Raw genomic sequence first — 17,500 nt, 5'->3', positions numbered from 1 at the left:
CGGTTTGGTCAAATGGTGGGACAGTACAACCAAAAGGGGGACACCTGGTCACCCTACTTGTTGCCAGATGCCTGTTTTGGGGTTCCAGCTGAGAGGTATAGGAGCTGGGGAAAATAACGGTTCCATAGCCGGAAGTATCCCACAGAAAATGTGTGTTTTACAAAGGTTTTTGTAATATGTGTACCGCAATAATTCAACGTGATTATCCAAAATGGCCATCAGCTTCCATTCATTTAGTCTGGGAAGAAAGAACTTGTTGGTCTTCTTCTGCCCCCTTCTTGTTGCAATCAGCGCTTGTCTGGGATCACTTTCGGAGCAGACGCAATGGCTACAATGGCGATCAATAATTTTCGCCGTCAGCAGTGACTGGTCAGTTCAGGACCGTTTACAACCGAATGCGGTCACTCGTCGGAACGGCTTGTCAAATGACGCTGGGACAAGAATAGAGGCGTGGCCATCTGACACATGTCAGCTGGGACCAGAATAGAGGCGTGGCCATCAGAGTTCAGTCAGCTGGGACCAGAATAGAGGCGTGGCCATCAGAGTTCAGTCAGCTGGGACCAGAATAGAGGCGTGGCCATCAGACACATGTCAGCTGGGACCAGAATAGAGGCGTGGCCATCAGAGTTCAGTCAGCTGGGACCAGAATAGAGGCGTGGCCATCAGACACATGTCAGCTGGGACCAGAATAGAGGCGTGGCCATCAGAGTTCAGTCAGCTGGGACCAGAATAGAGGCGTGGCCATCAGAGTTCAGTCAGCTGGGACCAGAATAGAGGCGTGGCCATCAGAGTTCAGTCAGCTGGGACCAGAATAGAGGCGTGGCCATCAGAGTTCAGTCAGCTGGGACCAGAATAGAGGCGTGGCCATCAGAGTTCAGTCAGCTGGGACCAGAATAGAGGCGTGGCCATCAGAGTTCAGTCAGTTGGGGTCAGAATAGAGGCGTGGCCATCAGAGTTCAGTCAGCTGGGACCAGAATAGAGGCATATAAATCAATATCTGAAATATTTTTTTCTTTTAAATGTCCTCTATCATGCACTACTACTATAGAGATACTGTTGGTTGTGGCCTGTATTCAGACCCCCCTCTGGTCTCTCTGCAGCCTGTATTCAGACCCCCCTCTGGTCTCTCTGCAGCCTGTATCCAGACCCCCCTCTGGTCTCTCTGCAGCCTGTATTCAGACCCCCCTCTGGTCTCTCTGCAGCCTGTATTCAGACCCCCCTCTGGTCTCTCTGCAGCCTGTATTCAGACCCCCCTCTGGTCTCTCTGCAGCCTGTATCCAGACCCCCCTCTGGTCTCTCTGCAGCCTGTATTCAGACCCCCCTCTGGTCTCTCTGCAGCCTGTATTCAGACCCCCCTCTGGTCTCTCTGCAGCCTGTATTCAGACCCCCCTCTGGTCTCTCTGCAGCCTGTATTCAGACCCCCCTCTGGTCTCTCTGCAGCCTGTATTCAGACCCCCCTCTGGTCTCTCTGCAGCCTGTATTCAGACCCCCCTCTGGTCTCTCTGCAGCCTGTATTCAGACCCCCTCTGGTCTCTCTGCAGCCTGTATTCAGACCCCCCTCTGGTCTCTCTGCAGCCTGTATTCAGACCCCCCTCTGGTCTCTCTGCAGCCTGTATTCAGACCCCCCTCTGGTCTCTCCGCAGCCTGTATTCAGACCCCCTCTGGTCTCTCTGCAGCCTGTATTCAGACCCCCCTCTGGTCTCTCTGCAGCCTGTATTCAGACCCCCCTCTGGTCTCTCCGCAGCAGACGGACGAGGCGGCCCAGACGGACAGTCAGCAGCAGACGGTGTCTGAAAGCACAGACAGCAAGGCTCAGCCCAAGAGGCTCCATGTCTCCAACATCCCGTTCAGGTTCAGAGACCCAGACCTCAGGCAAATGTTCGGCGTAAGTATTCTCCCCATCCTGTTCTCCCCCCACCCTGTTCTACATCCTGTTAGTCCTACATCCTGTTCTCCCTACATCCTGTTCTCCCTACATCCTGTTAGTCATACATCATGTTAGTCCTACATCCTGTTAGTCCTACATCCTGTTCTCCCTACATCCTGTTCTCCCTACATCCTGTTAGTCATACATCCTGTTAGTCCTACATCCTGTTCTCCCTACATCCTGTTCTCCCTACATCCTGTTAGTCATACATCCTGTTAGACCTACATCCTGTTAGTCCTACATCCTGTTAGACCTACATCCTGTTAGTCCTACATCCTGTTAGACCTACATCCTGTTAGTCATACATCCTGTTAGTCCTACATCCTGTTAGTCCTACATCCTGTTCTCCCTACATCCTGTTAGTCCTACATCCTGTTAGACCTACATCCTGTTCTCCCTACATCCTGTTAGTCCTACATCCTGTTCTCCCTACATCCTGTTAGTCATACATCCTGTTAGTCCTACATCCTGTTAGTCCTACATCCTGTTAGTCCTACATCCTGTTCTCCCTACATCCTGTTAGTCCTACATCCTGTTAGTCCTACATCCTGTTCTCCCTACATCCTGTTAGTCCTACATCCTGTTAGTCCTACATCTTGTTCTCCCTACATCCTGTTAGTCCTACATCCTGTTAGTCCTACATCTTGTTCTCCCTACATCCTGTTAGTCCTACATCCTGTTAGTCCTACATCCTGTTCTACATCCTGTTAGTCCTACATCCTGTTAGTCCTACATCCTGTTCTACATCCTGTTAGTCCTACATCCTGTTAGTTCTACATCCTGTTAGTCCTACATCCTGTTCTACATCCTGTTAGTCCTACATCCTGTTCTCCCTACATCCTGTTAGTCATACATCCTGTTCTACATCATGTTAGTCCTACATCCTGTTAGTCCTACATCCTGTTCTCCCTACATCCTGTTAGTCCTACATCCTGTTAGTCCTACATCCTGTTAGTCCTACATCCTGTTCTCCCTACATCCTGTTAGTCCTACATCCTGTTAGTCCTACATCCTGTTCTACATCCTGTTAGTCCTACATCCTGTTCTCCCTACATCCTGTTAGTCCTACATCCTGTTCTACATCCTGTTAGTCCTACATCCTGTTCTCCCTACATCCTGTTAGACCTACATCCTGTTCTCCCCCCACCCTGTTCTCCCCCAATCCTGTTAGTCCTACATCCTGTTAGTCCTACATCCTGTTAGACCTACATCCTGTTAGACCTACATCCTGTTCTCCTTCCTGTTCTACATCCTGTTAGTACTACATCATGTTAGTCCTACATCCTGTTCTCCTTCCTGTTCTACATCCTGTTAGTCCTACATCCTGTTAGTCCTACATCCTGTTAGACCTACATCCTGTTAGTCCTACATCCTGTTCTCCCTCCTGTTCTACATCCTGTTAGTACTACATCCTGTTAGTCCTACATCCTGTTCTCCCTCCTGTTCTACATGCTGTTCTCCCCCAATCCTGTTAATCCTACATCCTGTTCTCCCTCCTGTTCTACATCCTGTTCTCCCTACATCCAGTTCACACGATCCATTCTGTCAATGCATTTGTTCTTTGATGAAATCAATCAATCAATCAGATTTATTTATAGAGCACATTTAAACATGACACATGTCAACCAAAGTGCTGTACAGAGGGTACATACACATAGATACATCTAGACAACATATAGACAACAATAACATCTCAGTCACACAGGAAAACAAGTCATGAGTCAGTGAACATTGGGAAAAGTAGAAGTGGGTTTTGAGTCTAGACTTGAAGGCATCTGTCGAGGGCGCAAGCCTGGCGGTGGGGGTGCTGTTCCACAGTGCAGGGGCTGCGACAGCAAAGAGCCTAATGGAGGTGGGGGTGCTGTGCCACAGTGCAGGGGCTGCGACAGCAAAGAGCCTAATGGAGGTGGGGGTGCTGTGCCACAGTGCAGGGGCTGCGACAGCAAAGAGCCTAATGGAGGTGGGGGTGCTGTTCCACAGTGCAGGGGCTGCGACAGCAAAGAGCCTAATGGAGGTGGGGGTGCTGTTCCACAGTGCAGGGGCTGCGACAGCAAAGAGCTTAATGGAGGTGGGGGTGCTGTTCCACAGTGCAGGGGCTGCGACAGCAAAGAGCCTAATGGAGGTGGGGGTGCTGTTCCACAGTGCAGGGGCTGCGACAGCAAAGAGCCTAATGGAGGTGGGGGTGCTGTTCCACAGTGCAGGGGCTGCGACAGGTTAGAAACAACGTCTTTGTTGGCAGACGACTCTTTCTCACCACTGCTGTCTAACGTTAGCATAATTAGCAAGCATAGCGTATGTAGCTCCACTTGCAATTCTTGCTATGTTCCGCAATTTTACTCCAAAATAAATCAATATAAAAACCTCACAAACGCATTATAATCTTTGAGAAAAGCCATTTGTAAAAATCAAGCATTCTTTATCGCAACAACACAAAATAACTCAGAAATCCTGGACGGACTGACATTGTGTCAAAACTGTGTAAAGATCTAAAGATAAAGATGTGATACGTTGGTCCAAGATGAACTGGCTCTGCCATTCATAAATAAATGTTACATAACACAGAAAGAAAAACTGATCATCTCCCTTTTTTGTTTCTTTGCAGCAATTTGGCAAAATCTTAGACGTGGAAATCATTTTCAACGAGCGCGGATCTAAGGTACAGCTCTTCCTGTCCTGTCCTGACCTCTGACCTCTGTCTCTGAACATGCTTCTGTGTTCTGCTCTGTCTCTGAACATGCTTCTGTGTTCTGCTCTGTCTCTGAACATGCTTCTGTGTTCTGCTCTGTCTCTGAACATGCTTCTGTGTTCTGCTCTGTCTCTGAACATGCTTCTGTATTCTGCTCTGTCTCTGAAGCCACGGTCAGCACCTAGTCCAGAAGAATCCCTCAGTACTCGTCAGACCACTGGGGTTGCATCAGGATCAGGACGGACTGGGGTTGTTTTGACCGGCTGGCTGTTGCCTCCTGGTCAACATGGTCACTTTTTTACCAGCCCCATGAACTGTAGCCGCTCTTAGATTTCACCTGGGTGTTTACACTCCACTATTAACCCATAAGAACGCACACCCATTTCTCCTTCAAGGAAAATTATGAGAGGCATAACACAGATCAAATAGACCACAAAGAACACATGTCTGACATTGTTTTCAAAATACCACCCCCTAATGGCAAAGATCTGAAATGTTACATATATGTCACATTGTGCATTAATGACTTACTTGACTTAATCCTCTTTACCCCGTTGGGGGGCATAGGGCGTCCACCAGAGCTCTCCATCTCACTCTCTTCTGGGCCTTTGCTTCTTGCCAACTCACTCCGATGTTCTTTAGGTCTTGATGTGTGGAACGTTCTCAGGTGTTTCTCGACCTACCGGCTTTCCTCTTCCCCTGCGGGTTGTAGTCCAAGGCCTGTCTAGTGATGTTGTTTGAGTCCTTCCTGTTACGGTCCACCTGCTCCCCCCCCCTCCTGCTCCTCCTACTCCCCCCTCCCCTCCTGTCCATCCAAGGACTCATGAACAGCCCCCTCCTTTTAACAGACTGCTACCTCCCCCTGCTGGACATTTAATGCCACTACTCCTCTTTCACTTGCATATCATCAAGATATCTGTATTTATGTGTTTTCTCTTAACCCTTCTGTTGTATTTGTTACCCTCTGCGCTCCCGTGCTTTTGTTAAGTGTTATTCTGTCTTTTTAGTGTGTTCCCCAGTGTGTTTGGCCTTGTGTTGCCTTTAGTCCTTTACCCCAGTGTGTTCAGTCTGTTCCTGTCCCCATGTGTGTCTCGTTTGCTGATTGCCCTGCTGTGTCTCATGTGTTAATTGTTCCCCCTATATCTGTTGCGCCTTCCCTGTCCTCCATTGTCGGTTCGTTGTTTGTGTTCATGGTCTGTTTGCTGTTGCTGTCGATGTCTAGTGTTGCTGGCTGTTGCTTCATGTTCCTGTTCTTTGTACTGTACCTTGTCTCCCGTGAGCCTACACCCTTTGTCAGTAAGTGTTTTCTAGTGTTGGTTGTTTTTGTTTGTTTCCACCATCTTTGTTTTCGTGTACAGTTCGTCTCATTTTGTTAGTGTTTTATTTGTAGTAAGGTTGTTTTTCCCTACCAGCTCTGCTGTGGTTTTTTAGTTCATTGTTTTATGTTTTGCCCTTTGCCAGCCATTGCTGTGCTATCCCTAACTCTATTGAAACTCTATTTTTGAATACTTCACCCCTGGCTCCACGCCTCATTGTGCCTATTGCCTTTCTCTTCGTCCTGTTCTGCGTTTGGGTCCTACGCCAACATTCCTAACACTTCCTAAGGGTATGCCCTATCCAGTTCCACTTTCTCCTTTTGATGGTGGTAGCTATGCTGTCCTGGTTGGTTATCCTCCACAGCTCTTCATTTGTGGTTTTGATGGGCCACCACAGCTTGAGGATGTAGCGCAGGCATTTGTTGAAAAAGATGAAAACAAGTTAAAACAGAACAAGAGTAAAACAAGTTAAAACAGAACAAGATTAAAACAAGTTAAAACAGGAGCAGTTGCAAGTGTCAGTATACACTTATAAGATATGAGAGAGATGTTTTCTCCCATGTGTTCTTGTGAATGTGATATAATGAGATGTTAATATAATGAGATGTTGATGTAATGAGATGTTGATATAATGAGATGATGATATAATGAGATGTTAATATAATGAGATATTGATATAATGAGATGTTAATGATATGTTGATATAATGAGATGTTAATGATATGTTGATATAATGAGATGTTGATATAATGAGATGTTAATGATATGTTGATATAATGATATGTTGATATAATGAGATGTTGATATAATGAGATGATGATATAATGAGATGTTAACACTTTGAGCGCCACGCCGGGTTTTCCTTTTTACCCCCTGAATGCCACCATCGGCGCCAATGTTAACGTTAATATCGCCTAATCTATGTTTTAAATTATGGCTATGTGTCTAATCTGCCCATCGCATTATCAAAGACTATTTTCCAGTCAGTGCTGTCGAGGCAGATTGTTTTTTTATCGCGTCATTTCCGTTTCAGAGCATTTAGAAGAGCACCCGTTTTGAGAGAAAAAACAGCCCATTCTGGACCATTCTATGAAAATCGTCTTTTACTGGAATATTCCACAACGTTGATATTCGTCGGCCTTTTTATGAATCGTTTTCAAATAAACGCTAGATGATCAATATTATACGTGCACGCAAGCACATTCGGGCCGCGCACGGATAATCGCAGCGTTGATTTCCTCTTGGACTTTTACAGTGAAACCGAAAGAGGACATTTCACAAAACAGCTTATAACTTCATCAAAATTAGTCTGATTATCCTAACACTGATAACATAGAGTCCTTACCTGACATCAGATGGTATCCAACTGGTATATTCCAATTCCTGATCACCATTCGAAAAAATCGATAAGTGTATAGATCCAACGCGATACAGTAGAACTCCATGATCAGCGGGGCTCAGAGTCTCCAGAATGAACTGTGGTAACCCCGGCTGGATCAGTGGACTGGAAAATGTAGAGTACCGGATTTTTTTCCCCATCCATTTTCATTGAGTCCATTCCAAAATCCCTTATGTCATCTGAAAGACGATAGGGGGCGCTTTTTTCCACATACGATCTCCGGCGGAGCTCGTGTATACTCGGGTAGGCTCGCGTGATGCAATATGATTTCAGATCGCTAAAAAAAAAAAATAATCAGAGAAATCTCGTGAGTGGCTTTCAACCACATAAAAATAAACCCGAGATATCTCGTGTGTGGCAGTTAAAGTGTTAATGATATGTTGATATACTAAGGCCCTGTTTAGACGGAAACGCTAGCAGGTGAATCCAATTTTTTTTTTCCGGATGTGCCTTTCGTTTATACGGAAACAGCGTTTTTACGGGGTGAAACCGTAAAAAAGTGAGACCACCTTCCAGGGTGGAATTCCTAGAAACGATAAACCTTTGCGCTCTCATCTAAACTGTCAAACCGCATAAAACAATGACGAAAGGGTTGTCAAGGCTCTCGTCGCATACTGCTTACTAGGCATGCGCCAGTAGCCTAGAAGCGTAAACAAAGCATGTCTGATTCTATCCATGGCGATCACCTGAAGGCTACATTGGCAGTACTTTTAAATACACAAGAATCTGTCCCGCGGCTATCACAACTATTATGACTGGACCCACTGTCTGTGAGTGACTCTGCTTTGGTCCAATCACATTCCCCACCCACAGTCTGCGAATCAGAGGCAGAGTAGGGCGGGTCTTCACAGCACGTCATGTGACATATGCGCCAATCGTGTGACAGTGGGGCTCCGTTGTCTCGAGTTGTTACAGCCTCGACTGCACGGAGAATTCCATCCCAAAACACTAGTCTAAACGCAACATTAAAAGTGAGACCGCAAGACGACTTTTGCGGTTTCTGTTCAGACTCTCTCCGTCTAAACGTAGCCTAAGATGTTAATGATATGTTGATATAATGACATGTTAATGATATGTTGATATAATGAGATGTTAATGAGATGTTGATATAATGAGATGTTAATGATATGTTGATATAATGATATGTTAATGATATGTTGATATAATGATATGTTGATATAATGATATGTTGATATAATGATATGTTGATATAATGAGATGTTAATGATATGTTGATATAATGAGATGTTGATATAATGAGATGTTAATGAGATGTTAACCAGCATGTTGTTATCTCTCTCTGTCCGTCCTGCATGCAGGGTTTTGGGTTCGTAACTTTCGAGGGTAGCGCGGACGCCGACAGGGCCAGGGAGAAGTTTCACGGCACCGTCGTAGAGGGCCGTAAAATAGAGGTGCATGTCCTCAAATATCTCCTCCTCCTCCTCCTCGTTCTCCTCTTCCTCTATCTGTGTGTGTGTGTGTGTGCAGAACTGTGTAGTCTGTGTCCACTACCCCCCCCCCCCCCATAGCATCTTAACACGTCGCCTGTCTGTCATGCACCCTCAGCCCCGCCCCCTCTACATCCCATCCAATCACACGTCTCTGTTCCTCTTCCCCGTCAGTTATCATCAAGCGGTCATGTGTCACCAGTCTGACTGTTGTTGATGTCAGACATTTCTTGGTTTGATTCTATCCTTTATTATTATTATTATTATTATTATTATTATTATTATTATTATTATTATTATTATTATTATTATTATTATTATTATTATTATTATTATTATTCTTTTTTTACTTGATTCTGGTGAAGAGCCAGCATTGTGAGGTCACAAGAGACTGACCTCTAAGTGTTTTCTTTATTATTATTTCTTTTAATAATTATTTGTACTATTATTATTATTATTATTATTATTATTATTATTATTATTATTATTATTATTATTATTATTATTATTATTATTATTATTATTATTATTATTATTATTATTATTATTATTATTATTATTATTATTATTATTATTATTATTATTGTGTCAAGTTAAAAGGGTCCCTCCTTGGGTTTTGGGGATTGTTTCTCAGAAAAGGACAGGGAATACAAACAGCAGCCAAGGATTGTGGGTTAATTGTACATCTCTTCGAAAAGGATTTTAAGGTTAGGCTTTGGCCAAAAAGAATCTCCCTAAATGCAAGAAAAATGTATATATTTGTTTCAGAGGAAGGCTCTGTTCTAAAGCAACATTTTGATGTGACAGGTTGCTTCGGTCAAAGCTTTTGAATCTGACTTCCCTCAGTGACAAGAAAAACTATCCTCAAAGATTGGAGGTCACCCTGATGACTAACCGAAGGTCGTGACCTCAACTAGACCCTGCCTTAATGTGTCTACTTCTACTAACAACAAGTTGCCGTCAGCGGCCTTGAGACCAAACCCTTCTGACTGCTTGTGTAGAGTGAGTTGAAAGAGAGAGCTTGTGCAGTGGGATGATTATGGAAATATATATATATATATATACATATACATATATATAAATAAATATATACATATATATAAATGTATATATACATATATAAATATATAGTGCCTTTGGCGCCTTGAGTAAGATGCTGCTTATTCCTTTTTCACCCCCCCCCCCATCGCTATCTTTCCAACGGTAGCTCGTATAGGCCCCTCACTCAACACAGTTACCATGGTAACAGTACAAACAAGTGGGCGGGGCCAATAAAAGGTTTGGGACTGGTAAGTGTGAGCGAGCCATTCTGCCAGCATCTCTCTCTCTCTCTCTCTCTCTCTCTCTCTCTCTCTCTCTCTCTCTCTCTCTCTCTCTCGCTGAATCTCACGTGACTTTCTTTTGACTTGTGGTTGAGTTGATGCTGTATGTTGTTTCTCTTGCGTGTGGGCGTTGCGTGTGGGCGTTGCGTGTGGGATTGCGTGTGGGATTGTGTGTCCATCACAGTGCTCTCCTGGACCTGAACTGATATGAACTGACTCGTGTTTTGCACATCTCTTTGGGAAATGTTGGAAACCCCCATTTTATTGTTTGAATTTGAATGATTTCCTTCTTTTATTGGACGACCAAAAAAAATGCACCCTGTTTTTAATGTATCGTTTCGTTTAGCTGTGGTTTGAAGCTGGAATGATCTGATTGATGGATTGATTGACAGGCTCTGGGTCCGGCGTGTGAATGCTACGTGTTGCTTCCCTCACCGCGGGTCTTCACTGTCGAGGTTGACTGGATGTTGCATAATGCTCCCACTTGCCCCCCCCCCCCCACATTGTCTTTGTCTGTTGTTGCCCCCCGCTCTTGCCCCCCTCTCCACCGCATGCACCTGTAACATTAACCAAAACAAATAAATTAGGCTTTACATTTTTGTCAAGTGCACTTGTTGTTGTTTTTTTGTTGTCATTGAAAAATATTGTAAATGTGGTAAAGCATGAAAAAAATTATCTTTGTAAGGCGGAACCTTATGAAGAAAACCGCTTTGGATGTCTTTCTTTTGGTGTTTTTTATGAATGCCATTTCTGAAACAGAAAGAAATGTATGTTTGTATGTTTTGTCATGACAGTACTGCAGATGATTCTGAACCCTCTGTTCACCACGTTAGGGCACATTATGCATGCGGCTTGACTTACTGAATGCATTGACCTCTGACCTCAGAGTGACTCATGGTGCCCTCTCTCCACCTGCAGGTCAACAACGCGACGGCCAGAGTTATGACCAATAAGAAGACGGTCAATCCATATGCAAACGGTAAACATCATGTTAACACATTGTGTCTGTCCTCCTACACAGACTGTCCTACATCACTACATCACTACATCACTACATCATCACTACATCATCACTACATCATCACTACATCATCACTACATCACTACATCACTACATCATCACTACATCATCACTACATCATCACTACATCATCACTACATCACTACATCACTACATCACTAAATCACTACATCACTACATCATCACTACATCACTACATCACTACATCACTACATCATAACTACATCATCACTACATCACTACATCACTACATCACTACATCACTACATCATCACTACATCATCACTACATCACTACATCATCACTACATCACTACATCATCACTACATCACTACATCATCACTACACCACTACATCACTACATCATCACTACATCACTACATCACTACATCACTACATCATCACTACATCATCACTACATCACTACATCACTACATCACTACATCATCACTACATCATCACTACATCATCACTACATCACTACATCATCACTACATCACTACATCACTACATCACTACATCACTACATCATCACTACATCACTACATCACTACATCATCACTACATCACTACATCACTACATCACTACATCATCACTACATCATCACTACATCATCACTACATCACTACATCATCACTACATCATCACTACATCACTACATCATCACTACATCACTACATCACTACATCATCACTACATCACTACATCACTACATCATCACTACATCACTACATCATCACTACATCACTACATCATCACTACATCACTACATCATCACTACATCACTACATCACTACTAGGGCTGACCCCTATTAGTCGATTAGTCGACTAATCGGTCGAAAGGAGCCGTAGTCGACTAGCCAACCTCTTAGTCGAATAAAATAAATAAAAAATTATAATGTTTTTTTTGTTTTATCATTATTTCCAAAAGAAAATAGGCCTAGAAGCGTGGCTAACGCTAATGGTGCGCATACCAGAGGCTAACTGCCTACGAAAACAGGTACAGAGGCACTGAAAGAGGATTTCACCCATCTAATGAACACACTAGACTAGACAAATCAGTGGACCAATTGCATGCTTTTGCAGAGGACAAGAAGCCTTCAGTCGATACCTTCAGACATTAAGCACCCCCACAGCCCAAATGGAATGATAAAAAATAAAAATAAATTAAATTACAAAATATTCAACTTTTTTTTTAGTTGACCAATGGTCGACTAACGGCAAATTTTGGCCAATCATAGTCGACCATCCAAATCCTTAGTCGGGGACAACCCTAATCACTACATCACTACATCATCACTACATCACTACATCATCACTACATCATCACTACATCACTACATCATCACTACATCACTACATCATCACTACATCATCACTACATCATAACTACATCATCACTACATCATCACTACATCACTACATCATCACTACATCACTACATCATCACTACATCACTACATCATCACTACATCACTACATCACTACATCATCACTACATCACTACATCATCACTACATCACTACATCACTACATCATCACTACATCATCACTACATCACTACATCACTACATCATCACTACATCACTACATCATCACTACATCAATACATCATCACTACATCAATACATCAATACATCACTACATCATCACTACATCATCACTACATCATCACTACATCATCACTACATCATCACTACATCACTACATCATCACTACATCATCACTACATCACTACATCATCACTACATCATCACTACATCAATACATCACTGCATCATCACTACATCACTACATCATCACTACATCACTACATCACTACATCATCACTACATCATCACTACATCACTACATCATCACTATATCACTACATCATCACTACATCATCACTACATCATCACTACATCAATACATCAATACATGATGTAGTGATGATGTAGTGATGTAGTGATGTAGTGATGATGTAGTGATGATGTAGTGATATAGTGATGATGTAGTGATGTAGTGATGATGTAGTGATGATGTAGTGATGTAGTGATGTAGTGATGATGTAGTGATGTAGTGATGATGTAGTGATGATGTAGTGATGTAGTGATGTAGTGATGTAGTGATGATGTAGTGATGTAGTGATGATGCAGTGATGTATTGATGTAGTGATGATGTAGTGATGATGTAGTGATGTAGTGATGATGTAGTGATGATGTAGTGATGTAGTGATGATGTAGTGATGATGTAGTGATGTAGTGATGATGTAGTGATGTAGTGATGTAGTGATGATGTAGTGATGTAGTGATGATGTAGTGATGTAGTGATGATGTAGTGATGATGTAGTGATGTAGTGATGATGTAGTGATGTAGTGATGATGTAGTGATGTAGTGATGTAATGATGATGTAGTGATGTAGTGATGTAGTGATGTAGTAGTGATGATGTAGTGATGTAGTGATGTAGTGATGATGTAGTGATGTAGTGATGTATTGATGTAGTGATGTATTGATGTAGTGATGTAGTGATGATGTAGTGATGATGTAGTGATGTATTGATGTAGTGATGTAGTGATGATGTAGTGATGATGTAGTGATGATGTAGTGATGTAGTGATGTAGTGATGATGTAGTGATGTAGTGATGTACATCACTACATCACTACATCACTACATCACTACATCACTACATCAATACATCACTACATCATCACTACATCATTACATCACTACAACATGCGGTAGTGCGGTACGTCCCAACATGCACTGTGCAATGATCTCTAGTTAAGTAAAATACTAAAGTCAATATTTTTGTTGGCATATGATGAACCTGACGTTAAGTATTTATGTGTATACATGAAGTTCATTATTTAATATTATAGGTTATAAGAAAGGGGGTAGGACCATAAATGTAAAGACCCAAATAAAACAAAAGACAGCAATGTAAAATGTCAGATTCACAGTGAAAATGCAACACAATAAGCTGGGGGACTAATCTGCAAAAAGTGGCTGGTTGAATGAGTGAGTCTCTGGAGAAACAAGATTGTTAGAATTTTAATCTGTGCCAAGAGATGCTAAAGCTGCTGATCTGTTGGTTCTAAATGGAGGGATTTGTTTTGAGGCTGTGTAGCAGGCAGTCTCCCTCTAGTGTTCAAATGGTGTAACTTCACATCTTATTGGATGATGCATTTCAATACACAAACAACGAAACAACTGGATACACAGTAAAAAAAAATAAAAAATTTAGAAAATGGCTCAGAGGTGGTCTTTGGTAGAGAATAGATCAGAGATGGTCTAGAGAGAATAGATCAGAGATGGCTTAGAGAGAATAGATCAGAGATGGTTTAGAGAGAATAGATCAGAGATGGTCTAGAGAGAATAGATCAGAGATGGTTTAGAGAGAATAGATCAGAGATGGTTTAGAGAGAATAGATCATAGATAGTTTAGAGAGAATAGATCAGAGATGGTCTAGAGAGAATAGATCAGAGATGGTCTAGAGAGAATAGATCAGAGATGGTTTACAGAGAATAGATCAGAGATGGTCTAGAGAGAATAGATCAGAGATGGTTTAGAGAGAATAGATCAGAAATGGTTTAGAGAGAATAGATCAGAGATGGTTTTAGAGAGAATAGATCAGAGATGGTTTAGAGAGAATAGATCAGAGATGGTTTAGAGGGAATAGATCAGTTAAAAGGTCTTTATTAAAACAGCTCTGACTCTCTGTGATGTGATGGTGTCTTGATCCTCCAATCACAACTGTCGCTTACCTCGGACAGTTGTGATTGGAGGATCAAGAAAAGAGGGCAGGGTTTGAGATAGGTCTATTGTATTAGTGTGAACGGCCAGCCAAGCTGGTGACAACGCCGGGAGCTGGATTCGAACAGGCGAATCCAGCGTCTCCGGCGTTGGTGACAAACGCAATCTCCGCTACGCCACCTGACCGCCCTTATTCAACTTTTTTATAATGGTATGTCTATGCGTTTTTCCAAAAATGGCCGCTTGGAGACCCTATGTCTCCAAACGCTATAATTCTTGAACGCTTCAACGTACAGTCAAAATATCGGGCTCTAATGAAAGGTTACACATAGTTACACATTATTTATAATAAAAAAATAATAATTTATTATAATAAAAAAAAGATATATAAAAAAAAGATTAGGCTATATCTTTAATAAAAAAAAATTAAATGAAGCACAATCTCAGGAGAGCTCATACAGAACCAAGCATTTCACTGTACCTTATGTGTGACAAATAAAACAAAACTTGAACTTGAGAAAAACAGTTGTGTTGTCCATAGCTTTTCTGCTCAGAACTGCCCTTCCCCTCCTGAAGAATCTCCCCTCTGCTCAGATCTGCCCCTTCCCCTCCTGAAGAATCTCCCCTGCTCAGAGCTGCCCCCTCCCCTCCTGAAGAATCTCCCCTGCTCAGAGCTGCCCCTCCCCTCCTAAAGAATCTCCCCTCTGCTCAGAGCTGCCCCTCCCCTCCTAAAGAATCTCCCCTCTGCTCAGAGCTGCCCTCCCCTCCTGAAGAATCTCCCCTCTGCTCAGAGCTGCCCCTCCCCTCCTGAAGAATCTCACCTCGCTCAGAGCTGCCCCTCCCCTCCTGAAGAATCTCCCCTCTGCTCAGAGCTGCCCCTCCCCTCCTGAAGAATCTCCCCTCTGCTCAGAGCTGCCCCTCCCCTCCTGAAGAATCTCACCTCGCTCAGAGCTGCCCCTCCCTCCTAAAGAATCTCCCCTCTGCTCAGAGCTGCCCCTCCCCTCCTGAAGAATCTCCCCTGCTCAGAGCTGCCCCTCCCCTCCTAAAGAATCTCCCCTCTGCTCAGAGCTGCCCCTCCCCTCCTAAAGAATCTCCCCTCTGCTCAGAGCTGCCCCTCCCCTCCTGAAGAATCTCCCCTCTGCTCAGAGCTGCCCCTCCCCTCCTGAAAGAATCTCACCTCGCTCAGAGCTGCCCCTCCCCTCCTGAAGAATCTCCCCTCTGCTCAGAGCTGCCCCCTCCCCTCCTGAAGAATCTCCCCTCTGCTCAGAGCTGCCCCTCCCCTCCTGAAGAATCTCACCTCGCTCAGAGCTGCCCCTCCATAGATATATATAGAACACTAGATAGCTTACCCGCGCTGCCGGCCAATGGAGAGCGACGTCGTGGTAGGGCGGCCCATCTTGCCCCAGGCAGCTCAGCTACTGATAACATTAATGTCTATGGTGCATGTACTATTTAAATAACCATAGATTGCTCAATTCTTTACAGATTTTCAAACAGGTTGGTTTTGCTATAAACATCAAAGATGTAGTTATGATTTATTTATTTATTATGAATATTTTAAAGACTGTTTTTTTACAAACCGCTTGAATCATAGCCACGTTAATAATGCTTGTAATAAACCAACCCGTTTGTAAATCCATCAATATTTCAGCGAGTTATGAGTATTTTTGTCTGTGCAGATCACGATCACCCTCACTCAAGGCTGACTGGGGCAAAATGTTTTATTTTTATTTATTTTAGACCCCCTAAAAATAAAATAAACATGTTTAAAAATGAATAAATATTTACTCATTTTAAGTATGTTTGTGTTTCAAATGCACAATAACGTTAATATATCAAATATAAATCATTGTTTTTGTGCGTGATTCACATGACGTCACTCTCTCTCTTGATAGAGAGTATACCTCCGAACCTGGGCGCATAGACTTAACATGCACACTGAGCGCTGTATCGTCGCAGCCAATGTAAATAGGTCAAGCAAATACATTTCGCCTATCAGTGCGTTCAAATATGATGTCTCAGGGCGCGTTTTTCTAGCGCTCGAAGCAAGCTCTGCGCCACTGTACTCATCACGTCGTCAGACAGAAAAGAATGCGAGGAGGAGCCAGTCAGTCCAGTAGTATTTTAATTTCGATTCAGTGCATTAGCTTAGCTAGGCTCGTGGTTCGGTAATAAGATATAAGAAGTGTATTCTCAGGAGTTGGAGAGATCAGCACGAGATACTGTACATTACTGACAGTGTTGGATTTGGATTTATATGGAGTCTGGACACACACTTTATCAAGTCCGGACTACAAAAGCTTCTCGAAGGGTTAACGCGACAGCTTGAGGCTTGTTCCAAACAATATGTACTGTTCTGTAGTTACTGAAACTGATTGAATATGGCAAGTCAAGATTCAAGAGGTTTATTTGTCACAAGGTGTGCAGTGAGGTCTGATATATGAGTGAGTGGCCGTGATATCTCTCTCTCTCTCTCTCTCTCTCTCTCTCTCTCTCTCTCTCTCTCTCTCTCTCTCTCTCTCTCTCTCTCTCTCTCTCTCTCTCTCTCTCTCTACTCCAGGCTGGAAGTTAAACCCTGTGATGGGCGCTGTCTACAGTCCTGAATTCTATGCAGGTAAGAACTGGCATCTTCCTGCGACCTT

The 17,500-nt window shown here is 43.1% G+C and overlaps 1 protein-coding gene across 1 annotated transcript in view; it reads left to right on the top strand.

Annotated features, from left to right (window-relative positions):
- Positions 1–17,500, top strand: part of rbfox1 (RNA binding fox-1 homolog 1) — a gene marked incomplete at its 5' end in the record, with an annotated part of 220,593 nt that overhangs the window by 97,544 nt on the left and 105,549 nt on the right. Inside the window, 5 exon segments of the mRNA XM_084330289.1 lie at positions 1,745–1,885; positions 4,530–4,583; positions 8,648–8,740; positions 11,017–11,077; positions 17,419–17,472. Of these exon segments, the coding sequence (XP_084186415.1) occupies positions 1,745–1,885; positions 4,530–4,583; positions 8,648–8,740; positions 11,017–11,077; positions 17,419–17,472 (403 nt within the window).

This window comes from Notolepis coatsorum (assembly GCF_963971535.1).
Source record: "Notolepis coatsorum genome assembly, chromosome: 15".
In the NCBI taxonomy this organism is placed as follows: Eukaryota; Metazoa; Chordata; class Actinopteri; order Aulopiformes; family Paralepididae; genus Notolepis; species Notolepis coatsorum.
This window is presented reverse-complemented; position numbering and strand designations above follow the sequence as displayed.